This window comes from Rhodnius prolixus, unplaced genomic scaffold, assembly GCF_049639745.1.
Source record: "Rhodnius prolixus isolate KJV_2025 unplaced genomic scaffold, Rpr scaffold_10, whole genome shotgun sequence".
NCBI lineage: Eukaryota > Metazoa > Arthropoda > Insecta > Hemiptera > Reduviidae > Rhodnius > Rhodnius prolixus.
The window spans coordinates 9,977,829-9,991,612 of NW_027411615.1; the positions used below are offsets into that span (position 1 = coordinate 9,977,829).

Here is a 13,784-nt window from a genome sequence, read left to right on the forward strand (position 1 = left end):
TTCTGCATTTTTAGATATTATATTACTTATTGGAACTGAAAAACCAACCAAATTTTTGACCTCATAAATAACTAGTTTTATAATTAAAAATAAAAGTCTGTTATTCATATATAAGTGAAGAAATATAACCTTTTTTTTTTGTTTTAAGTTAAATTATGCAGACAACAGTCTGGGCCAAATGAATGTCATTTCAAATGTTACATATAGACAATTGTCTGGTTCAAAATAGACATCAGTCATCTAAGTATAGAACTGGCTTTAGCAAACAAGGACTGGCCAAGATTAGTAGGCATCAACATTATATTAATCAAAGTCAAAACAAGCGTTAGTTATACTTTTTACCTACAATTAGGAAAAGACTTATATTAGGAAATGCTATTAGTTATACAATGCCTAAGTATTGTGAATAAATAATTTTTCCTTTGAAAATGAAAAAATAAGTAATCGGGGAATTAGATGATGTATCATAAATTTTATCCGTCATGTTTTTCTTTCTTTTTTTTACACTGTCATTCTGTAACTGATAAATTTTGATTATCTAACATTACAGATCCAATACCCTCGTATTGGTAAAATATGGCAATAATGACCCCTATTTGGTTCGTCTCGCCCGTCTTTTCTAAATTTGTAGCACTTTCACAATTTTTTTAAAAAGAATCTTGAAACAAATTAAGTCCCTCAGAAAAAGATAACTTTGAACTACTTACATCGAAATATTTAGAAATAATTAAATATTTTTGGGTATGTTAGGATATTATGCAGTACGACCTTTATAGACCCATTGTACCCCCCTAGTAATGCCGTCGAGATTATGCCGCTACAGTACTTCAAATCAAGGCCTATGAGAAATTTCAGAATTTGGGAGTAGGTCCTGGAAAAGGTACTCCAAAACCTGCCTAGGAACCTGAACCTTCAATAAACAGCTTCTCAGTCTGTCAATAGGTGAATTGGGGCCTCCTCATTCCCCCACTGAATATGTGGCGTACTATGCCTAGTTTCTCCACTGTTCTAATTATTATTTCGAATTATTATTATTTTTGAGTACTTTGTGTACATTTTCACCACTTTTTTTGCCAAACAAATTAGTAATTTGAATGTAACTAATCTAATCCATCTTTAAAGAAATCAAACAATTTTTGATGCTGAAAATAATAAAAATTAAAGATTCTTTCAATTGTAAAACCTAGCTACAATGAAAATAATGTTTTAATTTACTTCAAAGTGAACTATTCGTTTAGAAGTTTTACAGTTTTTTACGGTAAGAAATTAATTTAAATTTTATACGATTTGCCTCATTAGATGTTTAAATTTTAAAGTAAAAGTAAATATTTAAATTAAAGTTGTTGAATCAATTGTTTATTTGAATGATCATAGTTTACAATTTTCGGTAGTTGTGTTTAGATTGATTATTTATTATAATAACATTTACAATAACAAACTCATTCTCCCATTTAAGCTCTCGTTAGTTTTTTTTTTATGCAATATCATGGTAATTTTGGAACACATTATGGCCATTAATTTTTGGATCTTCCATCTTGGGAACTCCTTCATTGTAGTAATCCAGTCCTACACTTTCCAGCCAAATATTCAGTTCCTTAAATATTCATAGTATATTATGTGATCCCATTGAAAGTAGATATAGGTTGTTCCAACAAGTTCTTTGTGTACAATTGCAAACTCACCATTCTATTCATTTTTATGGATGGTCTCATCATTACTGATTTGAATTTGCACTTCGTTAGAATGATTTACAATCAATGTGTTAAAATTAAAGTATCGTAATATAATCAGCTTGTAGCCATTCGACTAAAAGCCACTTACTATCTGATTTAAACTCCGTTGGATTTTTTTTTTTTTTTTTACTGCCTTGGGTCATTAGCGCCCGTTGGATATTGTTTTGAAAGTTGGTAATTACGGTTATGTAACTATTGTGTATGCTACAAATGATCGCAAATCAGAGCAGCTCTTAGCTAAATCAAAGCTAATATAAATTCGCAATAATTTAAAACCTTATCTGATTAACAAAGTCGATCAATGTTCGTCCTATGTTCCATATGATCCAAATAGTTCTAGTTTAATTAAGTTGAGGCAAAAAATCAATTAATAAAAGGGAACTTAAATTTAAAAATATCCAATATGAATAATTTTAAAAATAATTTATTATCTACAATTAATATTTAAACGAAAATTGCGGTTCTTGGACATGAGCAACCTTTTTCTCAACAAAAAAAAATAACAATAACAAACGCTAAACAGAAAAAAATAACATAACACAAATAATTTGTACATTTTGAAGAAGTTAAATAACAAAATAAGTAACAACTTAGAAATAAATATTTTGTATATACAAATACTGCTTTGTTTGTGAGGAAGAAATACTTCCTAAGTACATCACTGTTATTTTTATCTCGTATTCAATTTCATTAAATAATATTTGAACTTGACTAAATTTTTCGTTTAATAAGATCTAATTGCTGGAGGTACAGTTTTACACTCATTAGCATCGAGAGTGTCATCAATCACTGGTCGATAATCGATTTTGACCTAAAAGAAAAACTGGGAATTATTTCAAGTCGATGATTTATTCACTTACATTCCTTTAAAGGAAAAAAAGTCGATACAGAAAACATTTATGATGCAGTAAAAATATGAAATTCATTTAATTAACAGAGAAATAATTTCTTTTAAACAAAAGAAATCAATTCCAAGGTCAATGATGGAAGTCAATAACCAAAGAAATATAAGAAAATAAATTATATAGGGAAAATAAGAGCGGTTGTGCTATGAATCCTTCGGCTCTTTGTGACCAAAGAGGATTGTAGCGCAAAAAGAATACAATAGAAAGGGAAGTCCTTAACCTCCTTATAGGGGAGGTTTCGTCTGCTAGATCCAGAGGCACGATAAGCTCTTTTGAATGAGGTGTCGTGAGATAAAGGTCCCGTCTCGCTACTTTTTTTTTTTGTTTTTTTAAATTTAATCTTCAGCAAGAATAAAGATTTTTCTAAAAACTTTCTCTGAAAAAAGAACCTCATTATTTTTTGTACGTTTAAAACAAACACATTAACTACGTTAAGTTTTAATTTAACCCAAAATACGAATAAATACTTTAAAAAATTGGAAAGTATCTCCGAATCTGATTTACGTGCTATTTCACCTTTTCGTTATTATTATTATATTGAACCAGAAGTCTGCAGACATCTTAGAAACAAGTGCGTTAATTTTGTCACATACATTCATTTCGGAAGTGGCGAAGGATAGACGCTAAAGCGCCCAATTTGCTATATTTATCTCGGTTTAAATCAGTTTTTCATTAGCGGGAATAATCATTAACGAAAATAGAAAGGGTACTCAAGATAAAACCTGTAAACGTAGTTGGTAAACAGAAATATAGTATATAAATAGAAAAAACTTACTACGAAAACATTGTGTTTATAAAACCGAGTAATTTAATTTAAACTTGGTCGTCAAGACTTAATTTTATTTACTAAAAACTGCAAAGGTTTGATAATAATATCCTGACCATTGGAAAGGTAAAAATAAATTATTTAAATTTACTGCAAAGGGATTCTTTATAAATATTGCAACAACAAACCAAAGCAACCTACCTCTCCCGACTTTATATTCATAGTAGCTAGAGTATGTTTGCGCCAATGTTGATCTAATGGCTTTTTCTGTTGTCCTTCTAATGGTTTAGAGTAATCGTACTCGTCGATCCTCAACTGTAATACAAAGTTTTACAAGTAAATTATGAGTGAGCTATCGATTGTAATTATTATTTAAATAAAATTGATTAAAATATGTAAAATAACTGTTATTATTGTATGTGGATAAAACAACCCTTCTGGGCTCATCAATTTAAATGTGCAGCAAACATCTGTTACATTCCCATTTGGCAGAGTAATACAAAAATCATCTAAAGGTGAATCGCAGAACTACTTACAGGAATTATCCCTAATATTGAATAAAAATATTGTTTTGATTTACCCATTAAATTATTTTATTTATTTAATAACGATTTCTCCTAAAAATGAATAAGAATGAAAGATATAAGAAAATAAGCTTTAATAGAGCTTTTAAGTTTAACGCTTTTTATTTCCCATCGGGAACTGTTATGGCCTAGCCCTGCAACTTTGATAGCTAAAAAATGTGTTTTGTTTGTTTGTTTGATTTTTTTTAAAAGCAAAACCAAAAGCTACAGAGAAAATATTAGTCTGTAGTGTCATTTCTAGAAATATAACTAAAAATTACTTACTTTAAAATCTTCCCTTGCATGGGCACCACGAGATTCTTTCCTATTCTCAGCACCTACAATTGTTTGAACTGCACAAATAAGTAAATTTTGCAATTCCAAAGTTTCTACGAGATCTGAATTCCAAATAAGGCTTTTATCACAGACCTAAAACATAAAAAAGGAAATAATTAAATTGTCAAACTTAGCTAACAGATAGATATTATAGAGTAGAATAGTTTTGGCCGCATTTACATTAATACATATTACATTAATATCTTAAAAACATAAGGCAAAATATAAACAAAATCAAATAAAAATAAATGCTTAGAAGCAAACTTTAATAACAAATTTATGGAAAAATACCTTTAGTTTCTCTTGCGATTTATAAATCTCCATCAAATTTTTAACGCCAGCTTGAAGTGTCTCACCAGTCCTAAAAACTGCAGCATCCCTCTGCATAGCTTTTTGCATCGTTAATCGAATCTGTGCTGTCGGCAACTCACCATCAGCTCTACGTAAATGATCTAAATTTGCTACAGATTCCTCTCCCGCATTCTGAAACAAAGATAATCAGATTAATGATAATATGGCACTGCATCTCTAAACTAAACGGCTCGTGTACAGTAAGATATGCTAAAGGTAAGAGAAATTATCACAGGGTAAATACGGGATCGGGTGGCAGACTCTCCTCAGTATTAGTAAAATCGCTCACGAATTACAGAAGGTATAATGGCATGGTTTCGGTTAATGCAATGGACTCTCACACGAAGATTTTGGTTTCGAGTAACCAGTTGCCAGCTTCCTAGGGGCGTCTTGTAGCACACTTAACAGTGATGCGTCAGTATCCTCTGTAAGTTGAACACAGTCTGGAGGACGGGAACGCTATAAAAAAGGCTCTAAGCGCCAGAGGTTTCAAATTCTGAAGGGTAACAAATTAAATTAAGTTAATAATGATGATGAATTACCTTTGGTAAATCAGATACTTTTTCACCAGGCTTATTTTCCACAGCAATCGTTTTAGCGCAAGCTCTACCAAATACTACTAAATCCAATAAAGAATTCGCTCCCAATCTATTAGCGCCGTGGACAGAAGATGATGATACTTCACCAGCTGCATAAAGTCCTTCCACCACACAATCTTCGTTATTTTTTCTCATAAGGACCTTAAACAAAACAATTTATTAGATACGCTATTAGTTTGTAGGGAACCTCATTAAAAGGATATTAGTTAATCAGATATTTTTATATTAGTTATTTATTTATTTTTTTGTATCCTTTAATTATACACTATTTCCGTCTAATCTTCGAAGTAATGTATTCGAACAAGTTGACTCAATTGTTTCTCCACATCTGCCTACAAGTAAAGTAATGGTCTATTTTTTGTTTACGGGCTTTACACCTAACTACCAAATACGATATCGTAGACGGACGCAACTGGCAAAATAATTTATTACAAACTTTTCATATTTACCATTAAATCAATCCAAGGCCCAAACTGAGAATCGAATACAGAACTACTATTACGCATCACAGCTCTGCGAGTTTAGTTTCGTAGCGCCTTAAATATCTTTAGGTATATACATACGTTCAATATTTTTATAACCATTCTGCTCTTGGCGGATGATCAGATGGTTGTTGCTTAAGGAACGTTGAGGAAAATAAAAATATAAGCATAGAGGCCTTCGCATAATGGATCAGTAAAACGTCAACACATAGTTTTGTTAACGATTCTACAGTATGGTGAGCTGAAGGCGTCCCATACTATTAAATATCCAGAATCTAAAGTCTATAGTAAAGATGGTTTAACAGAAGGAAGGGAAGGGCTAGACGTTTCACTGGCTTATTAAATGCGTTAATAAAGCAAAAATGTGCCCAAAAGGCACTAAACAACTCAAAAGACTGTTATACTGAAACGGACTTCTTGAGAAGTTGGGCAGATATTACACTATCGTGAATATTAAAAGAGGGATACAGATAAATGGAAATATTCTAAACTATCGAAGAGAAGCAGCTGAAATAGGGCTGACAATTGGAATGGGTGAAAAGAGAATTGCCATTTACAAATGCGAAATTAAAGCAAAAATAAAAATAGAAAGGCCCAGATCTACGTATATGGGGTGCAGAAGTAGAGAAGTCACATCGGGTATGGTAACAGAAGAGAATGTAAATGACCCAAAGATTTGTGAAATTAGGGTGTACGTACATGCTAACCATTCCTCTAAAAAACATAAATAAAACAGATTTTCAGTTTATATAAATAATCACTCTTTTAAATACCCTAAGATTTTGGACTGAAGTTCATTGGTGAAAAATAATAATTCAACTTTTATTTATTTATTTTTTAATATTAAATAATAATCATGTTTTAGAATTTTGTAAGGGAAAAAATTAATGCATGTGTTTTTCCTTAATTTTTAAATCAAGATTTTCAAATCCACGTTAAAGTATACTTCTAAAATTTTATATTCTGAAGGATTCATTTATAGAAATATGTAAAAGGATGAAATATTTCTTTAGGCCAAGGAAATTCAGTATGAGGAGAAACTCATGGAAATAAATAACAGGTTTTCAAGTTGTCGTAATTCCAGAATAGAGGCAATTAAAAAAAAGGGATTAAAATTCACTAGATACATAAGTAAATTAACAGCTGTTTCATCTTTCTATTGCCAGATATTCAATGAAATTTATTGCTACTTTTGACTAGTTCAGTTTCACATTATTTAAAAGGTTGGAGAAAGAGAGATAAAACCGTTACCTGTCCTTTGTAGTTAGTAGGAACACCACCCATGTTATAATGAACAGTTGGTAGCACAGGAATAGGTTCCCTGGTAACATCTACTCCGGCAAAAATCATTGCAGTTTCTGAGATTCCTGGTAATCTAGATGCCAACTGTTCAGGAGGTAAATGATGCAGTTGAAGGAAAACGTGATCTTTTTCAGGACCAACGCCTCTATTAAAAAAACACATAAAATTAAAAAACGATAAGTAAAATCACGATTACTGATGCCATAATTTATATTCTAACTGACAAATTTCCAAGAAAACCTTAAATATTAAAGAATATTACTTATATGGTGTGGGCCTGCCATAAATTATAACGTGGTTGTCTGCACTGTCATTTCTTTCAGCGCCAATAGCGAATTCGGCAGTATGGTTTAAATGTTAGTGAAAAATAATCTTAAATTTTTTCTTTGGGGTTTATCCCCAAAAAAACTCGGAATGGTTTGTGTCTTCATGGAGCTGGCGCAACGAGATATAAATGCTCCAACAGATATTCACTGAGCTCCAGATTAAATCTAGGTTTGTGGTAGGCCACAGTAGCCAGAGAAATATCAATGGATTTTTATAAAAAAAGTTTTTTTTTAAAGTAAGGATTAATCATACAAAAAATAATATAATTTTGTATAGTAATCAAGAGTATTGTGTCGCCAAAGGGTTATAATAAATAATGTATCACAGAATATACGATTTGCAGAAGACAGTTTCGGTGTACATAATTATGTACATGGATTCGATCAGTTTCAACAACACGCTATATAGATACTCGTATTACTGCTATTCCAATACTTACATATTCTGCATTTAAACTGAAAAGAATGGTCCAATTTGTTCAAAGCATTTTTTTGTGTGTGTAAATCTTAGCAGATCATTTTACAATGTACAGCAAAACTTCTATAAGATCCTAAGCTATCAGCTTTGTTCTAAAATTAAAAAATATTGAGATTACCTTCCTTCACGAATTTCTATAGTCATTGATCTAGAAACCACATCTCGAGAAGCTAAATCCTTAGCAACTGGGGCGTAACGTTCCATAAATCTTTCACCTTGTGAATTGACCAAATAACCTCCCTCACCTCTGCACCCTTCAGTAATTAAACAGCCAGCTCCATAAATTCCTGCAACATTTTATTATATTTAAAAATTATTATTATTTCACAAAAAATATACTTAATAATTGAAGAATAAAAGTTGTTAAAATACTATAGAATGACAGGCACCACGGTAGCCGAACGGTTAGAGGCGAGACCTGCGAAGCTAATATATATTGTGGTACTGGGTTCGATTCCCGGTCTTACGCCTTGGATTTTATTTAATGGTTAATAAAAATAAATTTATAGTAAAGTATGTTTGCTAGTCGCCTCCGTCCACGACACCTAATTGGTAGTTGGACGTTAAGCCCTGCCTGAAAAAAAAAGGTGATTACTTTACTTTACTATAGAATGACAACGGGACAAATCCATCCGCCCACGAAACCTAATTTGGTAGTTAGTTGGATGAAAAAATAGGCATTACATACTTTACTTTTTACGAAATGAAAAATTGTTCGGAACTATCATACTGATCTTTATTTGAAGATAGTTATTTTGAAAAGACAATCCTTTGTCTCGATAATTTCATTAGTACTTTTGTTCTTTATCAGTGCAAGTGCAGGGTAGGTAGGGAAAAGAGTTCGACACACGACGAGTAGAAGAACGCTACCACTAATCTAACCGCTTCTGGGGTTTCACGCTTACTTCTGCTGTAGCGACAGAAGACTTCAGAAGTATTTATGATGGCCTCTTAAGCTTTTGTGGGAACCGTGAACAAATGAATCCCTGGCTCCTTTTGTTTGCAACCGATCAGTTTAGCGATTTGTCAGTTTTTTCAAAATTTAATAAAATTATATTTAATTGAAAAAAAAAAATATCTGAACGAGACGAATTCCAGAAATACTTGGAAAACTAAAGAGATTGCATCCACAATGAGAGTCAGTAAAATCTCTTATTTAATTTTGCGAATTCTCTGAGGAAAATCTACCAGAAAATTATTTTTATCTTGACCCTCTACATGAAGGTGAAACATACCTATAATCTCTTAATTTTATTTTTAAAGTGATAACTGATAAAAATACCGCATTTGAAAACAGTTGTTAATTTTTTTTTTTTTTTTTTATGATTTAAGGCGCGTCAACATCCAAGGTTATTGGCGCCCGGAGCTTTTTCCAGTGCACTGCCGGCCTCCGGACAGTGTTCTCTCGTTACAGACAACACTGTCCATCACCGGACAGTGAGCTGTAAGAAGCTCCTAGGAAGAGAAAATCTAAGGGTCAGCTGCTGGATTCGAACCCGGGACCTCCGCGTGGGAGTCCAGTATGCTAACCTCATAGCTAATCCCTTCCCTAAATTTATTATTAATACATCTGCAACAAATCTATAAACTGAAAAAAAATAACCTTTTTTATGTTGACAACAACCTTAATATAAATTAAAGTTACAAGCATGTAAAATTATGAGTTTAATCACACTCAGGTTATAGATTTTAGAAAAGAAATATGAAAGAGATTTGAAGGAGTGCCACACTTAATCTGCCATTTAAAATCTTTCCATCTCTTTAAAATTCTTTTTGAACAAAATTTACTACTCTTTTCGTCTTCTTCCTTTCAGATTTTACAACTTTTTTTAAAATTAGATTTTGGCCATTTGACAACTCTGTTTGAATACTGTGCTTAAAATTGTCCATGCGACAACTTTTTTACTCCCAATGTTTTAGAGACGAAATCAATCGGCAGAATATTGGGATCCAGTAGATGATCTTAACATTGGAATTGAAAGTATTTACCTGTGGGATGAAACTGGACAAATTCCATATCCTGAAGAGGTAAACCTACTCTGCTTACCATAGCCTGCCCATCACCTGTACAAGTGTGGGCTGAGGTGCAAGAAAAGTATGCTCTGCCATAGCCTCCAGCTGCAAGTATCTAAAAATGCAAGTATGAGCAGCAAAAATTAACTTTCAAATTGAAGAAGAAAAGATTGAGTGTGAATTAATTACTCGGTTAATCTTTAAAACTTTCAATTTAAAATAAATTACCGTATTCTTAGCATGAAACCTGTGCAATGTTCCATCCTCAAGAGATATCGCAATTACTCCAACACATTTATCTCCATCCATGAGCAGATCCATTGCAAAATACTCAACGAAATAATTACAACTATACCTAAATAAATAGTAATATATTTAAGTAAAGGTTTTTCAATGTAATCTTCCTCTTCGATGTGATCCATTATTTTTAGTAATACGATTTTAAAAAAATAATGGAAGATAATCTGAAATTATATACCTTAGCGACTGACCATACAGTGTGTGGAGTAGAGAATGACCTGTTCTATCAGCCACAGCGCAACATCTGTGAGCTTGTCCTCCTTTACCAAAATTCAAACTCTGTCCTCCAAAGGCACGTTGATAAATTTTACCTTCAGGTGTTCTTGAAAACGGCATTCCTAGTCAACAGTGTGCAAAATTATATCGAATCATATTGGTAAAAATACTTCAATCAAAATAACTTACTACAAACCATAATTTTCTAACTCAATGACAGCATGTGGTGCTTCTCTAGTCATATAATGGATAGCATCTTGATCACCAAGCCAATCAGAGCCTTTCACTGTATCGTACCTAAGTTAATCCATTAAAAAATAAGAGTTAAAACTTAAAGTATTAACTAATTATTTTAAAATTTAAATGAGTTATATTGGAGCAGGCTTACATATGCCATAACCAATTATCTTCTTCCATATTTCCAAGAGCAGCGTTAATACCACCTTGAGCTGCTACGGTATGAGATCTAGTGGGAAACAGCTTTGTTATTACTGCAGTTTTAAAACCTTCGGCAACAAGTCCGAATGCTGCTCGTAATCCGGCTCCTCCAGCTCCCACCACAACAGCATCATATGTGTGATCGATTACAGGGTATTCACTAGAAATCTAAACAAAGTAATTTAAGCAGCGTGTGGAATATAAATATAAAAAAAAAAGTCTGGTGAGAAAACTTTTATAATTTTATCTTACTCTAATACCGTGATGGTTAGAAACTTTTCAGCTAACTCAAAATTTCATCAACCTAATTCAGAATTTCCCGGAAATTTCAGTAATGACATTTTAAAGTTACCACAATCCTTTTCAAATTCAATTTGAACTGATGTTTATACGTGAGTATACAGAGTTCAGTTTCTTAACAATGGAAATTTAGCTACTCATTTACCCCTTAATTAATATTAAATTAGAGCAGAAACAAACATTACACTAGAAAATGCTGAAGAGGGAAGCGAAACAACTCCTCTTCCAGAAGTAGTCTTAATAAAATTTTAATAGGGAAGGGATTAGCTATGAGGTTAGCATACTGGACTCCCACGCGGAGGTCCCGGGTTCGAATCCAGCAGCTGACCCTTAGATTTTCTCTTCCTAGGAGCTTCTTACAGCTCACTGTCCGGTGATGGACAGTGTTGTCTGTAACGAGAGAACACTGTCCGGAGGCCGGCAGTGCACTGGAAAAAGCTCCGGGCGCTAATGACCTCAGCTGTTGATGCGCCAAAAAAAAAAAAAAAAAAATTAATGGCCAATGTTTTTAAATGAAAGTTATGGACCTGCACGCGCTAAATTTAAGTACTATGTTTACGAAAAATCTTTGAAAGTGTCTTTAAAAAAATTAAAACATCAAACAAGTCAATACTTCTAGGATTTCGTTCGCTAGATACCCTATAGGGGCAAAATCTAAATATAAAATTTCAGCTTTTACAATTCTTCATTTCTGATATATGTTGAAAACATGCAGATCATTTTCGATTTTTTAGTTTTTTGTTTTTTACTCTAGCACCTCAAAAAGAATTTTCCTGGTGATAACTCAATCTCGAAAATTTAGCATGGTCGCAATACAATCTTGCATGTGATGAAAAAAAGAAAAATGGCTATTTATTAAAAACAATAGTTATGCCTTTAAGGGTGGTAATTTAAAGTTCTCTGCGATATTTCTTTTTTGTTAGTGTTTAATTTTTTAGATTTTGATACACCTCAAAACAAATATATATTTCTGGTGAAAATTCGACCTAAAATAGGGCATGATGGTAATATTTTCTCTTACCAGCAGTAAGGAAATAAAAATATATAAAAAAATTGTTACGTCTTATCGAGTTTTGCCTAAAACGTTCATAAATTAATTTTATTTCAATTGTAAAATTATTTTCATATTACTGTATTTGTTTTTAATTTATAAATGCAGAAAACCACTGAGGAAATGCTAAACTGGCATTATAACGATTAGCATAACAGGTGCTTTTTCCCTTATCTCAAGAACTGATAAGAAATGAAATCACTTCAAAGCGAAAAATTATTAGACTGTTAGCAAAGCCGTTCCTTCATATATAAAACATGTTAAAACAATTTATTCTTACTTTTCCTCCTGTTTTTGTAGTTCCGGCATTTGGAGTTATGTGTAGTCTTCGGATACTTGAAGCTGCTGGACATAATGATTTCTGTAACAAATTAATGAAATTAAAAAAATTTGGTTTTGGTAAGAAATTTTTCGTTAAGGCACAATCACTATCTAGTCCAATTAATAAATTCTGCACGTTAACTTCACGATAGAAACAAGAGAAATAAATAATATTCATGATTTAAGTCTACTTTAGGTGGCACCATTCTCAATAATAGCAACCTCATTACGGTCAACTCCCTTTCTCTAACGTATACATCTTAATCTTCAACATCAGCCTTATAAATAAGGATTTCTTTACTTTTTTTTACTCGTATACAAAAATAAATACTCAATTTTTGTAACAATAACTTCATTACTATTTGCCCCCCCCCCCAGTTTGCTAGTCGCCTCCGACCACAACTAACTGGACAGTTTGACATAGGCCTGCATGAAAAAATAAAGGCATAACTTTTATTCGCCCCTATTTCCAAGGTACTCACTATACTAAAGTATAACAAAATGACTTCACCGGTGAAAATTCAACACCGACAACTTTGTTCTTTACAGATATATTAACTAAACCACTCACAATATTTATTACAAAATAAATTATTTACATATGACTGTAGAACTTTAAAGGCTGTATAATAATAACACTCATAGAGATGGTGAAATCTACCCTGAAGCGGCTTACCAAATTATAGACCTAGACTTTCACCGTTCTTACATGAAGTAAAAAATATTAAGCGAAAATAATTGATAAAATATAGTTCATCACAGAACACCATCAATATTTTTGATTTCTTGCTACTTATAAAGTTTCTTACATGGGCAATTACGATCAAAATATTGGAACCCAATGATTTAAATTCCCAACTAATGTCACTAATGTTTAAAATATCTCAATTATCGCTAGTAAAGATACTGTTCTGAGGTGATCTATAGATCTTAACATGTATTTCATAAATGATATCTAGTTCTAGTTTCGTATATTCTACTTTTATTTTCTATATGGAAGATAATTAAGGTAAGAACAAAAGCAATTATATCAAGAAATTTTTTAACAGAAAAAATAAATTAAGTTATATCCTTTGATCAGATGTACTAAAATTAGATACTAGATAAATTGCATTTTAAATTTATTTTTAAAGTAAATGTGCTTACGAGAGAAACATTTTTCACTAGCACTGATGATAGTTTCAACACACCACTCATTTTTAATTATCTCGATTGGTATACTAAAATTAAATGAAAAAGTAACATTTATATAGCACAGCCTTCTGAACTCTAAAATTTGGAGTTTATAAATGCTACCCATCTTT

General features: G+C 32.0%; 1 protein-coding gene across 1 annotated transcript; it reads right to left on the minus strand.

The window, feature by feature from the left end:
* Positions 1–2,141: 2,141 nt before the first annotated feature.
* SdhA (succinate dehydrogenase, subunit A (flavoprotein)) lies at positions 2,142–13,775 on the minus strand. The gene is made up of 14 exons (XM_074133934.1): positions 13,627–13,775; positions 12,440–12,520; positions 10,759–10,976; positions 10,567–10,667; positions 10,333–10,492; positions 10,083–10,209; positions 9,831–9,969; positions 7,960–8,128; positions 6,987–7,182; positions 5,197–5,394; positions 4,595–4,786; positions 4,253–4,396; positions 3,606–3,719; positions 2,142–2,544 (listed from the first exon to the last, which is right to left on the minus strand). The coding sequence occupies exons 1-14, from the start codon at positions 13,675–13,677 to the stop codon at positions 2,458–2,460; spliced, it is 1,977 nt and encodes a 658-aa protein (XP_073990035.1). The 5' UTR covers positions 13,678–13,775; the 3' UTR covers positions 2,142–2,457.
* Positions 13,776–13,784: the final 9 nt, after the last annotated feature.

What these genes read in the sequence shown, in the direction of transcription:
- SdhA (XM_074133934.1), bottom strand. Translation starts at nt 13,677, where the DNA reads ATGAGTGGTGTGTTGAAACTATCATCAGTGCTAGTGAAAAATGTTTCT. An exon ending in CTGTATGGTCAGTCGCTAAG is followed by an intron (nt 10,210 to 10,332) that starts GTATATAATTTC and finishes CTATTTATTTAG; the next exon opens with GTATAGTTGTAATTATTTCG. An exon ending in AAGTATCTGATTTACCAAAG is followed by an intron (nt 4,787 to 5,196) that starts GTAATTCATCAT and finishes TCTTTGTTTCAG; the next exon opens with AATGCGGGAGAGGAATCTGT.